At 37.7% G+C, this 24,857-nt stretch overlaps 1 protein-coding gene across 9 annotated transcripts in view; it reads left to right on the forward strand.

Moving 5' to 3' along the window:
* Window positions 1–23,820, forward strand: part of BACH1 (BTB domain and CNC homolog 1) — a 32,838-nt gene extending 9,018 nt beyond the window's left edge. For 3 of the 9 annotated variants that reach the window (XM_053935866.1, XM_053935869.1, XM_053935865.1), the window contains exons 2-5: window positions 9,035–9,335; window positions 11,120–12,502; window positions 14,221–14,427; window positions 20,492–23,820. In XM_053935866.1, the coding sequence (XP_053791841.1) occupies window positions 9,093–9,335; window positions 11,120–12,502; window positions 14,221–14,427; window positions 20,492–20,953 (2,295 nt within the window). In that variant the 5' untranslated portion in view covers window positions 9,035–9,092 and the 3' untranslated portion in view covers window positions 20,954–23,820. The other 6 variants (XM_053935867.1, XM_053935868.1, XR_008429450.1 and 3 more) reach the window with 6 other exon arrangements.
* The last annotated feature ends 1,037 nt before the right edge of the window (window positions 23,821–24,857 follow it).

The following is a 24,857-nucleotide window of genomic DNA, read 5'->3' on the forward strand; positions in this document are numbered from 1 at the left end:
ATGAGAGCCTGTGTATTAAACAATATTTAATTAATCTTAGAAATTGTGTTGAGATACTTTGTGAATGACTTTATTTGAACAGTCAACATAATGTTTCTAGGTGTTTGGATTCCAGTCTTGGCCCATTGACAAATACTATGATAAGTAAATATATGGCACTTGCTTGCCCTGTTCATGCTACTTTTAAGGTCATCAAATCACAGAATCCTGGAGTGGTTTGCGTTGGAAGGAACCTTAAAGATCATCCATTTCCAACCCCCTGCCATGGGCAGGGACAGCTTCCACTAGAACAGGTTGATCCAAGTCCTGTCCAGCCTGGCTTTGAGCACTTCAGGGATGGGGCAGCCACAGCTTCTCTGGGCAACCTGTGCCAGAGCCTCACCACCATCACAGAACAGAATTTTTCTAATAGCTAAGCCTGCCTTCTTTCAATTTGAAGCCATTCCTCCTTGTCCTGCCATTCCAGACCCGTGTCCAGAGTCCCCATCCAGCTCTCCTGGAGCCTCTTTAGGCACTGGCATGGGCTTTAAGGTCTCCCTGGAGCCTTCTGTTCTCCAGGATGAACATCCCAGCTCTCCCAACCTGCCTCCAGAGCAGAGAGGCTCCAGCCCTCAGAGCATATTCGTGTTTTTCTCTGGACTCATTCCAGGAGATCCTTATCCTTCTGATGCTGGGGTCTCCAGAGCTGGAGATCAGTATTTCATGTAGTAGCATCCCAAAAATGGTTATTTACAGGTCAGCTAGTAAGATCATGTCTTTTGACATCATATGTCAGATAGAAAATAGTCTACAGTTTCAGGATGGGAAGACTGAGATAGTTTGATGTGATTTGGTGGAGACTTTTACTAGTGCTACTATCTGAAACCTGGTCTAATGGTTTGGGTTTTGTTTTTTAAGTTTTATTATTATATATTGCTAGTTCTGATAAACCTGTGCTGTTCTGTTTTCATAGAAATGTTTCTGAAGTTCTTTCTGATTTACGTCTAAAATATTTGCAGATTTCTTTCAGCTTCACATACTGTGAAGAACAGTTGTGGAAATAAATCAAAGTTAAACAGGTAATGCCAGAAATGAGATTCTAAATATAATTTCCAAACAGTATTTTCTTTGACTTGGTAATATAGCTGTTTCACAATTCTTTCAGCTTGTTTCTTGTGTCCTTCTATGTACATTAAATGGTTAATGTAGTATTAATCATAAATATTTTGACATATATACTTGTAAATGGATTGTGATAGTCATTCAGATGAAGTTATTAATGTGATTTGTTTAACTGTAGCAATGAGTAGAATATGTCGCTCTAAATACAAAGGTGTTATAATGTCCTGGCTTGTAAGATAAGCATATATTCTATTTGCTATCTGTTGGAGGTGGGGCAGGTATCTTCTGTTGGGCAGTTTTCATATCTCTTCCAAGAACAATGTCTCCCTCCGGGGAGATATCTTCTGTTAATGTGCCATTGAATGGTTCACTGCATGACTGAGAAAGTTACATCATCCCATTGTGAGATGCTCCACCCAGAGGGAAGAGCCAAGCATCCCTACCTAATGCATAAAATCAGAATTTTTTGAGACATCAACTCAGCCTCTTCACTGGATTCCCAGAGGAAGACCAGGCCTATCTACTCCATCACCAGACCTTCAGAGAAAACTACACCCTTCTACTGGATCATTGCTTCAGCAGCATTTCATCTGCCACTCTAGGAGGAGCAGCCACCATTTAACTGGACTATCACTAACACCCTGACTCCTCAGGGTGTCAGGTTTCTGACTCTATCAGTAGTTTTGTTTGTACTAATTACATTATTTTTTTTAATTTAGTTTTTTCCTAGTAAAGAACTGTTATTCCCATTCCCATATCTTTGCCTGAGAGCCTTTTTATTTTGAAATTGTGGTAACTTGGAGGGAGGGGGTTTACCTTCTCCATTTCACGTGAGTCTCTTGCCTTCCTTCACAGACTCCTGTCTTTTCAAACCAAGACATTGTCCTTTAAGCAAAGGCAGGAGTTGACAGTAGATTTTAGTTGTGCATGCTTTACTTATCCTAAGTGAATATTTTATTATCTAACCTAGTTCTTATTTAAGAAAAAATAAAACTGTTTTTTACTTGTATTTTTGGGGTGTTGTGTTTGTGGTTATTTTTGTTGTTGATAGGTGCTTTGGGTTTTCTTTAAGTTCTTTAGAAAGTCTGTGCATTATTATCTTTCCAGAGCAATTCTCTGTGAATACCAGCACAACCGAAGGGCTGTAAGTGATGGAATTTTTCAGAGGAGTCTCTGAAATCCCTTCAGACCTATTTCGTTTTTTATCAGTGAAACAAAACAAATCCCACAGCATGACTTTTATCCCTTATCCAAAAATTAAACAATTAGCGTAATCTAAAATAATAGGAAACTGAAGAGTAGTTTGGGGGTTATTTGGCTTTGATATGGACTTTGTGTCATCCTCTGGGGGAAACTTTTCCAACTTCTGTTCTTTGGAACATGTCTATGGTTACATGGTATCAATATCTTTTTTTCCTTTTAAAATCATGGCTTCTGGAGGCTTGTGACTACTAGCCTTCTAAGGATCCCCCATGCTCTCCTTCCCATGTCCCAGTTTCTCATATAGCCTGCAAATACTGAGAAAAAAAGTGTGTGTTCAGTCTTAAAACCTGGAAAACAAATTAAGACTCTTAGCACAGACTTAAGACTTGACAGATTTCCCATGATTCTTTTTAATACTCACTTGTGACTTGACAAGAGTTGAAATGCAGAGTTTAAAATTATGCTACAAAAATACAAACCAGTAATTTTTAAGAATCTCATATAGGTAATAAAGCTGTGAATAATATCTTCCATATGTTGGACTAATAAAGAAGACAATTTAGAATTATGACTCTGCTAATAAATTAAGATTAAATATACTTTCTTGCTAAAGGAGAAAGCAATGCTCTTGGGCAGCAAAGCTTGCTTTTTGCTTTTTTACCACTTTTTTCTTTAGCAGTCTTGAAGACGAAGCAATGAACATGCACACTAAAATGCTTGATCATTCTTTGTCAGCATAATGTGAATCAGCAGCTATTAGCCACTGTAGGCATTCATCTGCAATATAACTATTTCCTTAAAAGGAGAGATAGCTGGGGACAAGGACAGAGAGATAAAACTGCAGAAAAAAAGCCTTTGCAGTGTGTTTTGAACGAGCTGTGTCTTATCTAAACTGTCTTGTTTTAGCAGTAGTAAATGACAGTTGTTGCTTTTACCTTCACATCTGTGGATGACAGAACTTTTTTTTTATAGGCTAAAGTAAATGTAAATGTCAATCCTAAGAAAACTGATGGAATGACTGACCTGCTAGAACTTACTCAATAGATCAGCAAAATAGGAGTAGCACACCAAAAGTTTTGTTTTCTCCAGGCTATATTTTTGAGGGTCTACAATTGTATTTTTACCAACTGAGGAATTTGTAGTGTTCAAAGAATACAGATATTTTAAAAGCATGGTGCTACCTGAACAGACCCTTATTGTCTGCTAAAATTATCTTGCCTTTATTGTCTGATAAAGTTATCTTGCTAGTTTTATCATTTTGGTGAGCACAACTGAATTTACATCTGGGTGCCCAAGTTCAAGCAGCTTAGAGAGCAGTGACAGCCAAGGTGTGTCCTGCCTGGGTTCTGCAGCTGTCCAGGAGGAGAGAGTGTCAAATGATTTCTGTATCAAAACTTTATCCAGTTTACTCTGCTCTTCAGTCTGTTTTTTCCTGAATTTGAAAAACCTGTAGTTTGTAGAGGAAAAAAGGATTTGCAAGACAAACTTTCATGTGTGGGGATGGATTCTGCCTCTGGATTTGGTGTTCCCAGTGCATCTTGGTGACCATTAGATTCCGGAATTTAATTTTCTAGGTCCTTGGATTTAGCATGAAGAGTGAAGACTATAAAATGTAGTTAGCTGTTTTTCCTGAAAGTCTAAGTCTTCAAAGTAGTAAAGATATGATGGTCATTGATTTTAACGGGTTTCTCTGATTTAGTATTTTTAATGACACTTGAAACTTTCAGAATGTTCAGAAAGTGTTTTGCTAAATATACATACAAATGCGTGTGCTTTTGTCACCTTCAATGACAATTTGATGCCTTTTAGCTTCCTTGAACTCTTCCAGGACACTTGTTTGTCCACAGGATGTTGAGTGCCCTCTTACATGTGGTGGTGATGCTGAACTTGGATGAAAGTTTGTCTGCCTTGTGTGAGATTTTTGTGTGGATAAGGAATACATCACACTATTGTGAGTTCTACTCTGGTACACTGTTCCTACTCTCGTACTCTACCTGCACTGGGTACATTCCTCAACAATGTTACCTGTTTTACTACTATTTTTCTTCTGTAACTTGGCAACAACAGTTCCTTATAGTTTTAGCTTTACCTGGTTTCAACCATTATGATTCTCATCTTTGGAATACAGGTTTTTTTTAACTGTCACTGGGGAGACTTTATGGTTTACCTGAGGATCTGCACCAAGTGACTCTTTAAAGCAGAGACTGTGGTGGAAGGAAGTAAAGGATTTTATATCTACCTTTATTCTCCAGTCAGCTAGTAAAGAGCAGTAATTGTTACCAGGTGTAAGCAATCAGATGAGCAAACCTGCAGCCTAATTTTAAAGTACTTTACACTCACTGTACCTCACTGTTACCTTCCTGTAATAATGTAATGAATGACTTTGAATGCATGAGAAAAATGAGCCTTGGATGAGATGCGAATTTTACAATGAGTCCTGATAAGCATCTTGCTTTGGTCTCTATACTGTATACTAAAACAAATGTGTATTCCTTTCTTAAATGTGGTTGCAGTACTGATTTCTATGAAGATAAGTATTTATAAATTCTTTGGAAATAAATAAATATATAGAGAGAGTCATTTGGATGGAGAGATGTCTAAATTTACTGAAGATATGGTAATTTTGCAGGTAACTGTCGGGCATAGTTTTCATAATTGCATACTAGTAGGGAGAAAAAAAATGGAGTTACTTCTCTTTGATAAAGCAGAATAAAGTTTTATAGCTGGTACTTAGGAGGAAATATTTTTGTCCCTATGCAAAACATTATTTATCTCAAGATCACTGATAAAGAATGAAAACTTCATAGTAGCAGGCTTGGTTGTGTTCTCAAAGCAGAACCTGATTGTTGTGCTTCAAGTGTTCATGTAGGTTTTATACTAGCATGTGTGTATGCTTATTATGTTCATGAGCTTTTTTAATTTTCAATCTCAAGAGTATGAGGTTATTAGGTGTGCAGGGTTTCAGGTGAGAGGAATTTGAGGAATGCTCACACTACTATTTTTCTTCCACAAATTGAGGATTTGTAGTAAGTGAGCTTTCATTATGTTACTTTTTTAATCCTTCCAACCTGTGTTGTAAGAACTATTTTAAGTTTTGGAAGATCTTTTTGGACTCCGCATATTTTTTATGTTAATATCTGTTACAAATATCTTAAACAATATGCTTGCATGGTTTTTTTTCTTAGCATCTTTTGCATTCAGTCACATGGTTGTTGGCACCTCCTTTTTGAGCAGTGATTTCCACATACAGTCATCAGCTTGTGGAATACTTTTCCAAGTTACCTCTGCTTACTTTTAGTTTTCCTTGATTGAAGGTTACTTTTAAAATACAAATAGCATTATATGAGTTTTAGGCTGCTTTCCAAGTATATGATTTGTTATTGTTGTTTGTAGTATCAGTTTTCCTTTTTAATACCTGGTTGCTGATATTAATAATATTTCTGAGAGTGGAAAAGAGAGCCTGATAAGTAATATTTGTAGAAAATCAAATTACGTAAAATGGACAGAAAAGCCTAGAAGGCCTATCCTTATGACAGTTGCAGCACAAACTTGTAAGCTTAATTGAATTGTTTTCTCTGCTTCATACCTTTTCCCCTCTTTGTCCACCCATTCATAAATAAAACTAATTTTAAGAATTCTGAGTGCTCTAGAAGAACAGTTGTAGTAGAAGAGAAATGAAACCATTTACAGAAGAGATGTACTTTTTCTCTTTGCTATGACAGTAAGTGTTCGTGTTGTGGATGTGTGTACAACAAATCTACTTACAGAGAAATTATTTTGTACTCACACTGCTGTAGAAAATCTGGTTGGCTGTCATGACAGATACTATAATAAATGTGGTACCCTGCCCTTATTACACAACTGGAAAACAGAATTCAGACATTCAGAAGTGTGACCTCTGTTATTTCCTAAGTGTAACAGCTTTTCACAGTGGTTGCATTTTCTCTTTCCCATTTCATGCTTTTGTTTTCACCATCATTTTCAGTTTTCTGATGCTTTACCTTTGTATTTCTTTTTATTGTATTTGAGTACCTAAATTTTACAAAGACTGAGAGGAATTTAGTGTTTGAGTGTAGTGTAGGGGTGGTATTTTTTAGTTTTGTGGGGTTTTTTAAAGGTTCTCATAAAGTTTGAAATGCTTATTAAATGCTGCGTGTTATATTATGGATACTTCAAACTTGTCATCTTGTTTAAATATAGAGGGAACATGGCTGATGAAGTCCTTACAATTAGGAAGTACAACATTCTGTCCGAGTAAAGTGTTAAAGGGAATTATGCTCAAACTAAGTATTTCATTCACTTCTCAAGAAACAGAAGGTAGTGTTTCAGTGTTGAAAGCTTTTTTTTTTTTTTTTTGGCAGCTGAAACATTGGAAGCTTTCCCTCAGTGCTCCAAGTAGTCCACAAGTGTTTTGAAAGGATGGTGTGTGCCTCACAGAGATAAGTGAGAAGGAGGGTTAACTCTTCTCTGCATTAGTTTGTCTGTCTATACAAATAGAAATAAACTAGTGTTCTTTTAGCCTTCTGTGCTGTGGAAGTGTAATGAACTGGATGCTGGAATTGACTATTTTATCAGGAAAAACCCAAAAGCAGCGTATATGATATGTGTTGTCTGTCTGAGAGCTCTTTCTCCAAAGAAGATAGAAAGAAAGAGCGCTTTAAGGCTTGTCTTTAACTATAGTCTCCCTCATGAGTTTTGCCTAAGCATTCACTCAGAATGTATCCTCATCTATAATACTTCCCTGCGCTCCCCACCACTGTGGATGTAGTCTGCAGTTTTTCTGGTTTATCCTCTGTTCCTTTTTGGGGTTTTGGGTTTTTTTCACCTTTTAACAAATACAGAGTTATACTTCATTAAACTCCATGTGCTGTAAGATATGAGCAATATGATAAGTTAGGCTATAGAGCAATCCAGTTAGGAATATATAATTTATATTGCACTGGTTACTTCTCATAAAAATAGAATTTCATGAATAGCAGTTCCATGAGGAATTATTTTGTTCCCATGTAAATTGACTGGAAATTAAATATTTCCTAAGTTAATGAATCTGTAGTCTTGTTATTAGGTATATGAAAACATTTAAACTGTTTCCTTCCAAAAATAAGCTCTTTAGGATTAACAGTGCATGGTATATAGCACTTTTCTGTACCGCTTCTTAGAGGGAGAAACTCAGGTTTGTGGAACTTTAGAGATTTTTCCCCTCAAAACTTCTATGTTCACCATACATTTATATATTTTGTTGGTGAAGTTAAGCATACAGTGTTCCATAAGGGAGTGGGAAGGGCAGGTAATGCTGATGTGATCTGCACTTCACTGGGGTCCAGACTAGTACTGTGCTGCTATTGCCACTGGAAATGGGGATCTTTTTCTTCCCTCTTTCTGTTAAAATGTTCACTCAAAATGCCTGTGTGCCATGAAAGTAGCTTGAGCAGTGAGTAACCAGGAGAGCACAGCTGGCAGCGTGTTGGCTTTTTCCACAGTGTGTTTAAATACGTCCATGCCCTCTGCACTCCCCATATTGTGAAAGTTTCCCCACACCTGAAACCTGAGGATTTGCACTGGCTACAGTTTTATTATTGTTGGGAGCTGGCAGATGGTAACAACCTCTGTTGAGCAATAGAATGATGAGGTAGTCCATGGCAGCTGAAGTGAGTCTCCACAGCTGTGCTCAATTACAGGAACTCTGGGGTCAAGTGTAATCTGAATGCTTGGTTTGTTAAGGTATAATGTGACCTAGTAGTACCATATTTTCTTTAAAGGATAGTTCCAAATCTGACTTAAGTGGTTTCTTGATCGAGCAAGGACACTTCTTAATAATATTTTTTCTTTTAATTGGAAGAAGGGCTCAATTGAAAGTGAAATACAGTGTAAAGATCAGATTTGGAAATACTTTCAAACTTTGCACTCTCAAGCAGAACTGCCTTCTCCCTAGCCCTTCTATTTGTCTGCAAATTTAAGAATCTTCAGAACCGTTACATATGAGTTATATATTTCAAAGTTTTAAATATTGTATAACTTTAACTGTTGTTTATTATCCAATGAATACTGTTATTTGAGAACTTTATCAGAAAAGAGACAGTATTCCATTGCCTGGTGATCTGAATCATAATGAAAGCAAACTTGTATGACAAATCAAGTAGTCATGAAAGAAAAGGGGGAAAAAGTTTGTGTTAAGGCAGAGAATTCAAATTTAAGAACAAAACACCAACATACTAGAAAATCAGGGTACTTTACCAATGCCTGATTGGTTTAGCTGACAAAATACTTTTGAAAGAAGAAAGAACACATATTTTAGTCTGCATTAGGTGAATCAATAAACAGAAGAAGCTTACATAGTATTTTGGTGAATTTTAGTTTAATGCATTTGTTTTATTTCTTTTTACATTTTCATAGTTTTTGAGTTAGAATATACGAATTACTAAGAGTGAAAGCTTAGATAATTTCTAGGTGTTACAGTAAGTTTATATCTCTGAATCACTTGGCTAAGAAAGAAGTGTTCGTTATTGCTGAAGTCCATTTTTTGGTCTATGAGACTATAAAAGCTGTATTAAGATGTACATATCAAGGTTTGGGTCTTTTAAATGGTCACAAGCATGTATTTATTTGAAGTACTAATTTGAAGAAGAATTAGACCAGGACAGTGCACGTTTAACATGCTGGTGTTTCAGTACCGATAGGCTCCTGTTGGACATGACTTTCAGGGGTACAACTTGTTTCTTTGCTCCCCCAGGTCTGAAGCACAGAAGCATGCTTTCCACTGAGCCTCGCACCACCACCTGTGATACAGAATGTCTCTAAGTGAGAACAAGTGTGGTGTGGTGTTTGCCTATGAATCTTCAGTGCACAGTACCAATGTACTCCTCAGCCTTGATGATCAGCGAAAGCAAGATATCCTTTGCGATGTTACAATTTTAGTGGAAGATCAGCGATTTCGGGCTCACAGAGCTGTGCTTGCAGCTTGCAGCAGTTACTTCCTTTCAAGAATTGTGGGCCAGTTGGACACTGATCTTATCATCACTTTACCGGAAGAGGTGAGTGTCACTCCCTTCTGCATTTTACCTGGCAGTGCTTCTAATCTGCTTTGTTCAATTCTCTTTTATGGTAGGCTGGGGTTTAACTGATGATTTAGAGTAGGGGATTTAAGAACTGAAAGACACCAGCCCACAATCTTGGATACCAAAAATAATTTTTGAATTCAAGTACTTCATATATATTATATTGTAAAGACTAACTGCTGTCACCTTGGTTTGGGGTCTCTTGGTTTTTTGCCAGTGTTTTTATTCTTTGGCTTTCATCCCAAATGAAAATTAAATAAATGACTACTGCAAGAGTTGCTTTTCTAAGTCAGTTACACTAAGAGTCTTTCTACAATTTTTTCTTGTTTGAGTATAGCTAGCTAGAAATATGTAAGAGAAAGTGAAAGGAGTAGAGTGTTTTTTCCCTCTTGATCATTGCAGTTTTTGCAGTGTTACTCCTTTAAATAGAAAGAAGGTACAGTTTTAAAATACCATTGTATTTTTTTTCTTTCATTTTCATTTATGAATTTCAGTTTCATTTATGGATGCTAATTACTTTTAAAGCCACTTTAATGTTTTGTTGACTACACTAAGTTGGGAGAGATGTTGACAGCTTATGGATAAGCTGTCTTTTACATTCTACTTCCCCCCATTATAAAGGATGAATTAATGTGGTGGTAATTTCCAGAGCATATTTCAAATGGTATTTTAAGAATTCTTTAGGAAGGTCATAAGAGTTCACAGACAGTTTTAAAGGACTGGGCTCTTTGCAGATCTCATCAACTTCCCTTCATGTGTTGTGTTCTTTAAAAAGAACACACCAAACAACTATAAAAAAACCAAAGTAAACAAACCCTCAACTGATTCTTAAATTGAATTGCATGAATGACTCATTATTTTTGCTGGCAGAAGGATTCAGTGTAGTTAATGCATTGATATAGTGCTTTATTTAGCATAAAATACTGGTCATTTCAGTAGAGGCAGGGAGCAGAGTATGGACTTGAGTTTGAGTATGAATAGTGGACATACTGCTTTATTCTTCATTTGTAGAGATAAGGCTAAAGGAAGTGTCATGTAGTTGGTAATCTGTTTGTGGCTTTCTACTTGATTCCTTAGACATTTTTTCATGTGTAGAAGATCTTGCAGATCAGTTTCTAATGATACAGTTTTTGTTTATCTCTGGGTTCCTTGATAGGCAACTGTTGTGAAGACATAAATGTTCAATTAAAACCACTTGCTCTAAAGGGGCTTTAAACTGCAAATTCTTTTTGGTGTGCAGTTTTTGAGTGCCTTTCTTCAAATCTATGGGAGGAAGAAAGGAGCAGGTGGCTGTAGTAGTAAATAATCACATGTGGTCAAACTGCATTTCTTCAAACTTTTTTTGTATCAATGGTGCATAAGACTAAGTGATTGACAGTAATTGCTCTTCAAAACTACAATTAAATACCAGCAGCATACTGTAGAGTAATTAGTATACAACTTGCTTCGAAATAATCTTTGTGAGGTTGGAATCTAGTTACTGATTTTCAGCATACAGCAATATTCTCCACTTTTAGTACTGCATTGCCAGAACATTTTATTAAGAGACAGATCATAGAAAGAAAACTGTCAAAAATGTGCATGATAAAATTGTATCAGAAGAATTGTTTCAGAATGAGTTTGACCATGTTTTCACAACAGAACAAGTCTGCTGCTTTTGTCCTGTGCTCTGTCCTGCTGGCAAGACAGGTGAATTTGTGTTTCTCTGCTTAAACCCAAATTGACCATACTAATGTTTTTCTCACTTGTTTTTGTAATAGGTAACACTTAAAGGATTTAGTCCTTTGCTTCAGTTTGCATATACGGCAAAACTTGTTTTAAATAAAGACAATGTGTCTGAAGTTTGCAAATGTGCAGAATTTTTGGGTGTACGCAACATTGAAGAGTCCTGCTTTCAGTTTCTTAAATTCAGATTTTTGGACTTTAAATTGGATCAGCAGGAATGTCCTAGGAAGAAGTGTTGCACACAGCGTTGTCAGAAAGCAAACCCTAAAACTGGCAATGTGGATGATGGAGACCTAGAAATAAATTATGAAGTAGAAGCACTTCTAGAAAAGGAATATAGTCAAATTCCTGACACAAAGCCCTGTAAAGATGAAGAAAATGCTAAATCATTGCCTGTTCTCCAAAATAATGCCAATCAAAACTGTGATCCTGTACATCTAGAAAGGGGTAGTGCTTCCAGCTTATCTTCCCAATGCCCAAAATATAGAAAATTCCAGAAAGCCTTTGGAAATGACAAAGTTAATACTTCAGAGTCCAATTCCAGTACTAAAGACGTTCAGGTATCACCATTTGCAACTTCTCTTGAGAAGGAAATACCTGATAATGATGGGATACAAAAAGTTCAGGAGTGTGTGCCTATGCAGGTGATCTCAAACTGTGAAGAGACTCAGACAGAAATGGAAGAAGGCATTCAGAAAAAAGAAGAGTCAAAGAGAGATTCTGTAACTCGGAATGTGTCATGTCCTGTGGAGAAAATGAATCTTGCTGCTTCCTCCCAAAACTCTGCTGCACCTCATGGACTCAATTCTATGTCTATTTTACATAGTTGTGAGCAATATGGTAACTTGAATTTCAGTAGTATGCAGAACAACACAGTCTTAGCTGAAAAAACTGTGTCAAGTACTGGAGCTGGAAATGACAAAACTGAAAGTCAAGGTAACCCATCTTCAAAGGTGGATTTGTGCATTAGGGAAGCCGCTAACATCACCTCAGCTGGAGATCGAAGCAGTGTGGAGAGAGAGATAGCAGAACAGCTAGCACAGGGGTTCTGGAGTGATATTCACAGCACAGATGCCTGTCAAATACATTTACCACCTGCAGTTTCTAAAGAGTACTTGGAGCCTGCATATTCGGGGAAAAAATCAGAGTGTCCGTGGCTGGGGATCAGGATCAGTGAAAGCCCTGAACCTTGCTCTCAGCAAACTTTTACAACACTGAATTCCGTCAACTGCCCCTTTATAAGCAACCTTAGCACTGAAGGATGCTCAAACAGCTCTGAAATAAACAGTGGAGATTATGTTCAGGGACAGCAACAAGAACAGTGTCCCTATAACTATGTGATAAGTTTGGGAGAGGATTCGGAGACTGACACTGAGGGAGACAGTGAATCGTGTTCAGCAAGAGAACAAGAATGTGAGGTAAGAATATCCTGACGTATCCTTTGCTTCCCAGTCTTTTAAGGCCATACTCAAAAATCTGAGTTTTCCATGTTTTGTTGTTTTGGGGTTTTTTCTGTGCCTGCTTGTTTTTAAAAGTCTGGAACTGAAACTTTAAATAGCCACTCAGAGTTTTATATGGAAGGTCACTGTTAATTCAGGGAGACTGAATAAAAGTATGAAACTATTTTTGGTCAGATACTGAAGTGTTAGATGCTTACATATTAGATCTTTTAAGATTTTTTCTGGAACAAATGCCAGAAAAGGTTGTGAGCCTTAAGGCATGAAGGTTCATTCTTAGATTTTTTTTTTCTTTTATCTGCTTCAATTTAGAGTTTAAGAAAACTCTAAACTTCTTGGAACCTTTGTTTAATAGGAACTTGGAACCTTTGTTTAATAGAAACTTGGAACCTTTGTTTAATAGAAACTTGAAACATTTGTTTAATAGAAACTTAGCGGTTTTCTTGATTTTATTCTGAACCGTGGGTGAAGGTGGGAGAGAAATGATACGTCAGATTTAATGTGAAGTGAAAATTAAGCTTTTAAGCTGGTTTCAGTAGCTGTGTATTTAAGACTTTAATAATATCACCTTCTCTAACACTAAGTGATATACCTGGAACAATTTCCATCTCAGTTCTTGGATTCATAGAATTGCAGTGTAACTCTGCATGATGGATCATTCAATGTTACAAAAATTCAGTTGTTCTTAAAGCACTACGATTTTTGTCTTTCAAGATGCAGGGCCTTACTGAGACTGAACATAAGTGGAACCTGCCATCAATACAAAAAAACTGGAATGCTAAACAAAAGGCCAGAATTGATTAAATACATTCCTCACCTTTATGTGACAGAGAAGGTGGTATCATTGCTGAGGACAGTACTCTGTTTTTTTTTTTTATTATTTTTTGCCTGTTTGTCACCAGTAGTGGCCAATCAGAGAAAAGACTTCTCTGTGTTCTTTTTAAAGTAAAATCAGATCTTTGACCACAGCAAAGTAACATATTCTCCTACTTACTAAACTCAAATGTAAGGATTAAAATAAAATGTCCTTAGTTGGATACTCAAAAACATGGTGATTGTTTTCTAAAGGTAAATAGGTTTTTCAGTATTAATCAACACTTTGTGATCTCAAATGCTTTTGTAGCTCAGGTATACAACAGTAGCAATAGCCTGGTCCTCTGTCTTCTCCAACACTAAGAAATAAAAGACAAATATTGTAACTTCTGTATTTTAAGGAAATACCCTGTTTCAGATGATTTTTTTCCTGCAGAAAAAAAAAAGCATAGGTATAAAAATGTATGCAGGACGCAGTCTTAATAGCAGCTTTGGGAAAACATTAGACTATAATAGTGAGTCTTGACACCTGTTTTATACCTCACCAAACTGTAACTCATCTTCTTAGAGTGTTTCGCCTGCATATTTGATGTACACAGAAGTAGCTTTCTGCCTCCTCTGAATATGCTTGTAAGGCTCTAGTGTAAATGTGCAAATACTCTATTGCACCTGTGCTTGAACTCCTGTAGTTGAATCCCCTAGATTTTATGCCATCATCTGATGGTTATGTTAGTTTGCTCTTGTCTCTGAGATCTAGGAATAAAGATGAGTTGTGTGGTAAAGAATGCTTAAAATGGAAACTTGAGTTGTTGGTGTTAGTGTATATCAGTTCCATCTTGGATTTACAACTGTATCTCACATTCTAGGTAAAACTGCCGTTTAATGCACAAAGGATTATCTCCCTTTCCAGAAATGACTTCCAGTCATTTCTGAAAATGCATAAATTAACTCCTGAACAATTGGACTGCATTCATGATATCCGAAGACGAAGTAAAAACAGAATTGCAGCGCAGCGATGTCGCAAGAGAAAACTTGACTGTATACAAAATCTTGAATCTGAAATTGAAAAACTGGTATGTATAAATATTCATTTCTGTTGTCATGTCTTTCTCTAAACATATTGACTAGCTATCTGGCAGTAACTTGAGAGCAGTGATTTACTACTTTTTCCACTCAAGCTTAAAAACCTTTATCAATCTTGTGTAACTCCTTGATAGCAGTTCTAGATTTTTTGAGCCTTGCTGTAAAGTATATGCATCTTTCCTTCTGTGGACTTGTTTCCATTCAAATAAAACATGCATCACAACATATTGTTGAACAATGTTTCTGAAACCCATAAGCTTTGAATTTAATTGTACTGAATGATTCCCAGACTGTTATCCTACACTGCTTTTTCCCTCTTCCCCTTTCTTGCTTTGAGATTTTGTTTTTCAGCTCACAGTATTGCTCATGATCAAGTTTGCAGTTACGCAATTGTTAGTTGTGTAAGTACTGTTCTTGGAACATATCAACATGGGCTGGCAAACTGTTTCCTGAGTCTTGAATGTTAAAAATGAGACCCTTGTAGAAAGGCGGAAGATACAGAAGAACTTGGGAAGTTGCTTGCCTTTTTAGCAGATGCATCAAGATTGTAGCTGAGGAACTGATGCATCCAGATTTCTCAGCAGCCATCTGTTAATATATTTTCTCCTCCTTAAGAAGGTAATAAAAAGATAAATATGTAACTTAAGAGAAATGTAGGCAATCTGAGGTTAAGATTATGTAAAAATAGCAATGGCAATAAGATAATTGAGTGGCTTTTCAGAAAAACAAGTCTTTGTTTGACTCTCATCTCAGTTTCATAGTTGGTCATAACCATGTGCTCTAAATAGTTCAGTTGTTTAGGACTAGTGTACTCTCATTCTTCTTCATGGAGCATTTTAGGCTTGGTGTACCTGAATTTGGTATCTGCATCAGCTGGAACATAGCAGTCATATTGCATCTTTTTTGACTTCAAAGTGAAAAGGAAAGTAAAATTAGAACCAAGTGCCATGGACTGGAAACTTATTTTCTTGTGATCATCATCTTTCACTGCATCTACTCCTACTTCTGCAATGAGGAGATTGAAGAAGGTGCTCTGTGAAGGAGGGTAATCAGGTGATTGTACTAATAATATCCTTACTGAAGAGAGAAGCTGTATTTCTATTTCTGACATTTCAGAACTTTTTGCCTGGTTTTGTCATCATGTTGTCATTTCTGTTATGTAACTCTGTCAATATTTTGCAATACTTGGGCAGGGAATTAAAGGTTGATCTGCAAGATTAGACATGTGGTTGTTTGAGATTAATAATTATAACATAATATCCTTATTTCTGTGGACCTGTGCTGGAACAGACTGAATGTCTGCTGTTTGACAGGTAACACTGTGCAAGGCCTAGATAATAAGTGTTGAGTCCTGAGAAGTGTAAGGTGAGGTCTGAGTTATATGAATCATCCTGTAGACACAAACATGTTCCAGTTGCATATTTTTTTTCAAGTGTGCTGATAAATTTCTTCAGAAATTCCTGAAAAGACTCTTTTTGGAGCTGTTGACCATGCCTGACAGCCACAGATCATCAAATTTGTATAAGTTGTACACAAATACAGAAACATCAAGATCAGTCTAGGCATGATTTCCAGGGGGGTGGAAGAAAAGAGATGTCGTGGAAGGGCTATATGTGGTACATCCAGATTGCTTCATGCATGATGGCTCCTGCCTTGTGACTGTTCTCTGGGTCAGTCGTGTCTTGGACCTTCTAGACTTCGATCTTCTCATGGTATCACCTGTAATGTGGCTTTGAGAGGGAATAGAATGGTGTAGCTATGGTTTGACAACTCTTGACAAAGAGATAATACTCTGTGCTACCAGTTAGGAAATACTTTTTCATGGAATTCCTCCTCCTGGTTTTCAGTATGTGCATCATGTTGTCTTGTATTAGTTTCTATTTGGTGCTGTTTCAGTTTTTTTTTGTCTCTCAGAAGATGCTTGTGGTGTGTTTCTTGGAAAAGTCCTATATTTGGAACAGAATGTCCCCTGCCTGACTAGAGGCTGGAGACTGACAGCTGGCAAGTATCTTTGCTGACAAGCACCTTGGGGCCTGGGCAAGACAGCAGGCTGAGCATGGATCAGCAACATGTCCAGACTAAAATAAAGGCCATCAGTGTCCTGGGCTACGATAACAGAAGTGCAGCCCATTGTTGGAGGGCAGTGGTTGTAACCTATCTTGGCACGTGTAACACTGAATTGTTTGCTGGGTTTTCACCCCTCCCAGTTCCAGAAGCACGTTGTTAGATAGGAGGAAGATTGGGTGAAGGCCACTGGGTGAGGTACTTCTGTGGTGAGAGACTGAAAAAATGGGGCTTCTACCTGGAAAAGGGTTGGGGAGACCTAATGGCTACCTGCCCATATCTGTGGGGCAGTCCTTGAGGTTACACAGCCTTTGGTATTGGAAGATCTTCAGCTTCCTGGAGGAGTACTTGACAGCAAGAGAACAAGAGATGTGGCCTTAAATTACAAGGGGGATTTCATCTGAATGCAAGGAAAGTTTTTTCTTCCAGTGGGGACAGGCAGGCAGTGGAGCATTTCACCCTGAAAGGCTGTGCATGTGCTGTCTTTGAGGGTTTTATGGCATGAGTGAGCAAAGCCCTGAGCAGTCTGATCTTACCTGATCTCTGACTTTGTTTTGAGCAGCAGGTTAGACTACAGACCTGCTGAGGTACCTCCCCTCCAAAGTGATTCTGTAGACTTGGAAATCTTATGTTAAGTTCTACTTATATTGAAGAAAAATACTGTTCAGTGCTGAATCTGTTATCTGGGAGAGTTACCTTTGATCATGTCTTTTGATCTTCTGTACTGATAAAGTCTTTTTTTTACCTCCCCATACGGCCTTTGCTTATTGACCTTTCAGGTGAATCTGGGTGTTATTGTTGGTCACTGATGTTCTGTATTTGAGAATATGCAAGGGCTACTTTAGGAGATGCTGACTTTTGAGAAACAGCTCTTCAAGAGACCCTGTGTATATTCACATTCCTTGTACTTTATCCTGTACAATGGGATGACCCTGCCTGAGCAGGGAGGTCAGACCAGATGACCCACTGTGGTCCCTTCCAACCTGACCCATCCTTTGATTTTTCACTTTGAAACTTTAAAAATGAGGGTACTTGCGAGGGAGAGCAGAGTAGAGGACAACTGGTCTCAAGAAGCACTACTTCACTGAAGATTCTGTAGCTGAGGAGGACGATGTGTCAGTGCTCCAAGAAGAATGTAATTGTGATCATGTTATATATATTAGAGCAGGGTGAAGTGAGTGAACTAAGGACATTCTTTACCAGGAGATTCAAAAGAGCTCTCAGTTTATTATGACCTCAGAACTGACATATTTTTGTAGTATTAGTATAATGCTGATAAAATAAAACAATAGTATTTAAATGTATTAACCTGTCAACAGCTTCAGAAAGGGGGTAAGGAATTTATGCTGGAATAACAATTTCTGACTGTTTGTGTTTGTTTTAAATAGCAGTCCAGATAATTTCATCAGTCCGTAATACACAGCTGAGTGTCTCTACATACCCAAAAGGTATTAGGTGATCTGCCTAACAGAATGGGAAAGATTATTCTGATCAGTACTGAAAAACACCTGGAGGACAATGGAGGCATCAGTCACAGCCAGCACGGCTCCATGAGGGGAAAGTCCTGCTTGTCAAAACTGATTTCCTTGTATGACAGGGTAACCCACCCAGCTGATCTAGGAAAGCCAGTAAATGTAATCCTCTTGGACTTCACCAAAGCTTTTGACAGGCTCTCCCAGGATCCCTCTGAACAAAATGTCCAGCCCCCAGCTGGATACGCATCATGTGGGGGAGAGCAATTGGGTCATGGGTCAGGAACAAATGGTGGCAGTGACTGGGGCAGCATCAGGTTGGCACTGGTCCCCAGTGGGGTTCTGCAGGGCTCCATCCTGAGCCCTGTGCTCCTCATGATCTTCATTAGCAATCTGGACATAGGACTCAATGGAACACACTGTAAGTTTGCCATTGACACTAAACTGGGAGGAGTTGTCAACTCCCTCAAGGGCAGAGAGACCTGGACCTGTTGGAGACTTGGACAATCACCAACCGTGTGAAGTTTAACGAGGGCAAGTGCCAGATTCTGCTCTGGGACAGGGCAAACCTGGCTGTGTGTATGGACTGGAGAATGAGAGGCTGGAGACCAGCTGTAGAAAGGGACCTGGGGTTCCTGGACCATGGCCAGTTGAACATGAGTCAGCAGTGCCCTGACAGCCAAGAGGGACATCCATGTCCTGGGGGGCATCAGGCACAGCATTGCCAGCCAGACAAGAGGGGGCATTGTCTCGCTTTGCTCTGCACTGGGGCAGCTTCACCTTGAGTGCTGTGTGCAGTTTTGGGCACCATGGTTTAAAAAATGGTGTTAAGCCATTGGAGAGCACCCAAAGAAGAGTCATGAGGATGGGGAAGGGTCTGAAGGGGGGAAATCTTATGAGGGGTGACTGTGGTCATTTAGTCTGTTCAACCTGGAGAAAAGGAGACCTCATTGAGGTCTTCAACATCCTCAGGAGGGGCAGGTGCCAATCTATTTGTGACCAGTGACAGGATTCAAGGAAACAGCATAAAGCCGAGTCATGGAAGGTTTAGGTTGGGTATTAGGAAAAGCCTCTTCCCCCCCATAGGGTGGTTAGACGTTGGAACAGACTCCCAAGGGCAGCAGTCACAGCACCAAGCCTGACAGAGCTCAAGAAGCATTTGGACAAAGTTCTCAGGCACAGGGTGTGACTCTTGAGGTATCCTGTGCAGGCCCAGGAGTTGGACTCAGTGACCCTGATGGCTCCTTTCCAGTGTGGCATATCTTATGATTAACAGCTGCTCCCAGTATGCTGACAAATAGAAATTTATTCGCCAAGTCCTCTTTCTTCTAATTTTAGACAAAAAGAACTGGCAACAACTGTTCCTCTAGCCAAATGCGGCCTAAACTTAATTCTTTCAAAAAGAAGTTGTAGAGGTGGAAGTATGAGGTTTGTCTGCAAAAGGGGATGTGAGGAGGAATGAAACTAATAAAACTTTCCAAGAGTGAATTGACATAACAGTAGCTGTAACACATAATCTCTATGACTAAAACTTGAAAACTATTTAAAGCCTTGTGTGTCTTCAAAACTCTTATCTTCTTTTAATTAATTAATTACAGAATTTTAAATGTATGTGTTGCTACATGTTTGTATTTTGGTTCTTTGTCCTTTTTGTTCAACTTCTTTATGATGGTCTTGGTTGTTCCCTGTCCTTTGCCATTTCCTCATTTTTCTTTATTCAAAAAGTTGCTTGTTTCCATGATTAGACTTCTCAGTTATCAGTGTCTTTTCATCTTTAGCCAGGTCTATCAGAAGCCTAAGAAAAATTCATAACATTGAAGCCAAATAAAAGCTTGATTTCATACAGGCTACTTTTTTCTACTTGATAGTTATTAGTGAGTTGCGATCCTCTCTGTTGCCATGTGCTTGGACAATCCTGCTACATTATCTCTAGGTTGTTAGTTGTTCACCACATGTTCTTTACCTTTCTTAAATTTTCTATCTAATTTAGGAACTATACTTAACTCCATTGTTTGTCCTGTAGTGGATTTGGCACTTCTTGAGAATGGAAGTTACTTTCACGTAGTGGAATCGTACCGATAATTAAAATGTCATGTTTGATTTTCAGCATTTCAGTTTTAAGATACAGTCTCTGTGAAGACTGCTTAATGTTTTGTTGGCTCATTGGAAATGGCTTGTGCTACCTTGTAGAACTAGTGTTTCAGGAATATTTACAGTACGTGCAGCTATGTTTCATTTGTTCAATAACTGCAAATTACTCCTTTGTCTGCCAGCATGAGTTTGGAAAAAGCTGCATATCTGAAAAACCACATCAAATACCTTACCTGATGATGCTTCCAGAGGTTAGGATTGGCCTTTTGATATGTGTTTGATTGTGTTGCTGCTTACTTTCTTAATGCCAAATTAGTTCTGTTTCAGCAAATCAGAGTATTTAAAGTCTTGTTTTAGCTTTGATAGGAGCTTAAACCATAGTGTTTATCCTAAAATGTAGACTAAAATACAGTTTTTCTTTTTGCAGCAAAATGAGAAGGAGAATTTGCTGAAGGAAAGAAACCACATTTTATCAACTCTGGGTGAGACAAAGCAGAATCTGACTGGACTTTGCCAGCAGGTGTGTAAGGAAGCAGCCTTGAGTCAAGAGCAAATACAAATACTTGCAAAATATTCTTCTTCAGATTGTCCACTCTCATTTTTGTTCCCGAAAAGAGAACAAACAGCTCCATCTGATAGTGAGCTTGTGATACCAGCATCTGTAGAATCGGCAAATGGTCTTTCTGGTGTCACACCTACAGCTGAGAAGAGTTCCTGTTATCAGTGTGTCAAAAGCATGTGCGAGGCCACGTACAATCAAGTACAAGAACTGCATCCAGTTTCTGCCAGAACATTGGAGCAAACGTCACTCGTGGAGCCGTGTGGACAGAGCAGTGGCATCACAGACTTCTGCCAGCAAATGACTGACAAATGCACTACAGATGAGTGAATCTCTCCTTCTCATTGCCAGCCTCTCAACTTTGCAACTAGAAGTGGGATTGAGCATTATTGGAAAGTAATTTACTAAGTGAGAAAGAAGATAAAAGTTTAATCTTTTGAAACTATATTGACAATTATGTGGTCACTATTTTTACTTATGTGGTCACCATTATTACTTTGGGTTTGCTCTGTGTAGTTCCAGAACGTAATTTTTCTGTGTGGTGATGCCAAGGAGAGTTCAGGAAAGCTGTTATAAAGTACAAATTCCATGCACAGGTGCTTATTTGTGAGGGAGTTTTGTTCATGTATAAAGCAGCCTACTCTGATTTATGCCACAGTACTTAATGCCACTCTGCATTTTAAGGAAAGCCTCCTGACAGCTGTTTATGCACAATGACTTCTATACCTGGAATTCTTATAAGACTTCTTTTTTTCTGGTAGACAAACCTTAAGAAGCATATATAGCTCTGTAAATGTTCATTTTGTAGATGGGCTAAGTTACATGACAGGATGAGGAGATTTTGAAAAGTGCACTCTAGTATAGCTCCTTACTTCCTGCTGTTCCCCTCCCCATCCCAGGGAAGACTTTTATTGAATTAAAGTAGTAGGCTACTACTAGTAGTAGTAGAATTGCTTAGTAGTAGGCTTTTATTGAATAAATGCTTCTGTCTTGTCACTCTAGTACAGAATTAGAAGAACTGGAGCAGCAGAGTGCTGCCATATACTGCTCTCTTCTCTAAATTTAGTGGGAGGAATAACAACACACTGTGGAAGGCAGACATCTGAAACTGGTGCAGTTCTTGGTTGAGTGTGCATTGGATCCTCTGGCATCTGAATCCCATAGGTTTATTAAAACTCACTACTGTATTGTGACTTCCTGTCCTAGCACCTTCAAGCTTGCTGCTTGTTTGTGGCAAGTTAGAATCAAAGGTATTTTTTTAAGGTATTTAGGCGCCACATTTTTTCTTTCAGTGCCTAACAGCCTAAAGTAAGTTACAATTATTTGTTCTCTGATCACTGGGACCAGTAAAGTTCTATTTCAGAATCAATCTTCAGGATACTTTGTGGCTAAACCTGTAGTATATTTTCAATGGCTTGTGCTATTAGCATAGATATATAAAAAGTTTATTGAAGAAATGAGCTGGAGATATTTCCTATATTATTTTGTGAAGGAGAAATTCAGCTACCAAAAATAATCCCTATTTTCTAGATTTTTACATAGCAGTGGATGCATATTGTATACCAATGATGCTTTGTTATTTAGATGCTATTCTCACACCAGAACTAAGTATTGAACCTCACCACAGAAAACTTTAGGTTTGCTGGTTTACAAAACATGAAGAATCTTGTACAAGCCAGTGGAATTCTTCATTTCCTACCTCAGAATGTGAATTAGCTTTTTGTGTCTTTGTGTGATGTACAGTAGGCAGCAACTAAGCAAAGGCCCTTGTAAATACTGCTTTTCAGTTTTACCTTGCAGCAAGGCAAAACTTGTTCTTGGCAAGGCTCTTTTTTTTTTTTCCTCTCCCCACCATCCATAGGTAACATAGCATTAAGAAATACAGTAAGCCACCTATTTAAAACAAAAATTTAAAATTAACAGATTTCAACAGGACTTCTAATAACCAGCACGTAACACAAATGACTACACTACCTCACCTATGGGACTGAAAGTTGATTGAAATCTCTAGTGAATCCTTGGATTTTCATAATATATCATTACTTTTTTAAGGGAAAAAATATGCTAATGGTGCATAGCTTATATAAATCATAGTGCTTGCAGTAATTGAAATTCAGAAATAAATACTACACAGCAGACATCATGATAACTAGATTGAAATGCTTTTAAATTACTGTCATTGTGATATGATGATCTTGTATATGTATTACTTTATGAAGCTCTCTGGGCTTTTTCTTCAGTTTCTGTAGATTCATGGTTAATTTAATCCTGTCTACCTCCCACACTGCCACCCTGGGAAGCATTTTGCTCTTATGTCTCCATTTTATTTAAAACGCAAACCAACAAGAAACAATCAAAAACAAAATTCAAGGCCCAAACCTCTACTGTTCCTAAATCAAATCACTTTTAAAGCTGGTGATATTCTGAAATGACATGGACAATGGCATTAAAACACTGTCCTAATAGTGCACATATTTGAAAATAGAATTCCTTGGGGTAAGTCCTTATTATAATGAGGTGGAGCATCTTTGTAGGGAATGGCTGGCTGGGAGCTTATCCAGTGGCCCAAAGCCCTGACACACTTGGCTGTAGATGTTGGAAAACAAGATCAGTGATAACCAAGTGTGAGACTGGAATATCCCTAAAGAGTTGTGCTCCACTGCTGCAGTCTGGGGATCAGCCACAGCCTGAATTCCATGTAGATGATGGTGGAGGGATTCCAGGGCAGGAATCATGGCAGTCATTGACCTATGATAAAAGTAGCATCATGTTTTTAAACCTGATATGAACTTGATGAAGTTTGAGGGTAGTTTTATGCCTGACCAGCTGCATCTAAATAATTTTTAAAATATTTATTTAATACCATAGACCTACAAGTTGCATGTTGACTTCTATAAGCCTATATCATCAACTTGCAAATATTACGAAATAATTACATTTTTATGATACAGAATTCTCAGGAAAATGTTTTTGGAGTTTGGTTTTATTTTTTCTCTTCCGGTAAAGAAATACTCAGTTTTGAAATTGTAAAATACTTCGTTAAAGCACGTTTTAAAATACTTTGAATAGACTATCTTAAAGCCATAAGGGTATGATGGCATAAAGATTGTAAAATAAACAGATAATTACAACAGTTGATTTTGTATTTTTCATAATTCAGTATTTTCTAAGTCTACAATAAAAACCACTATCCTTTCTACAAAGGCTTTTCTATTTTGTGTAAGTTTTCTGCTCTGAAAGTCTCCATTTATGTAGTACTGCTCAAACAGTTCTGAAAATGGTAGCAAAGTAGTCTCTATATAGTTTATAAATTTAATAGGCACAAACCACTAGCTTAGGATTCTTCAGACAAAGCTGAAATCTAATAATCCAGGGAGGTAATTGTACCAAAGCTGGGTATCTACTAAATTACGATATTTTCTCAGTAGTGTGTATTTTGTTCTATTGATTTTCTTTTTTAATTGAATATTCTTAAATACATTAATATTCTTCTCAACATACTGAAGATTAAATTTGATTTGCCATGTTGAAGACCTGCTGTTTCATATGAACGACAGAGCCAAGATAGGCAGAATTTAAAATAAAAACCCTAAAAATGGTTAACAAATAAGTAATGAGTGAGAATAATATAGCAATACAAGTAAGAATACCTTCTTAACTTGAGAAATAACGTTTAAGTCTTTCTTGGTATGTTAATAGTCTAGTAAGAATTCAGTATGATACTTTAACAAGGTTTCCTAGTTTTTTATAATCTACTATTTCATATTTACTGTGAAAGAGGAGGAGATGGATGTGAAAGATTTGGGAAGAAACAAGACTAAGTAATCAAAATAGCACCCCAGAATGTGTATATATTCAACTTAATTAACTTGTTGAAGGCCGTAACTCAACCTTTCAGGTGGACTGGCATGATTTTGTTTAGAAGTATTTGGTGATGAGAGAGACTCAAAAGTTCTAAATCATATTGCAATTTTATTTCTCAGCCCAGTGGTAATAAATCAGATAATACATTTCATGTCAGCCTGGCAACATTTGGGACTTTTTCAGGCAATGATCTACGAAATAAGAAGGATTTTCAGTGAACAGCCACTATTGGTTCTGAGTTTTCATTTCTGTTACTTTGGCTCTTGTTAAAAATACACTTGATTTGCTTAAATACAGGATCTACTGAAGTCCTTCAGATGGAGCCTCATTCTGGTTGCACTTAAACAGGCCTGTCAGATACTTTTAGGTG

This window comes from Vidua chalybeata, chromosome 2, assembly GCF_026979565.1.
Source record: "Vidua chalybeata isolate OUT-0048 chromosome 2, bVidCha1 merged haplotype, whole genome shotgun sequence".
NCBI classification, from domain to species: domain Eukaryota; kingdom Metazoa; phylum Chordata; class Aves; order Passeriformes; family Viduidae; genus Vidua; species Vidua chalybeata.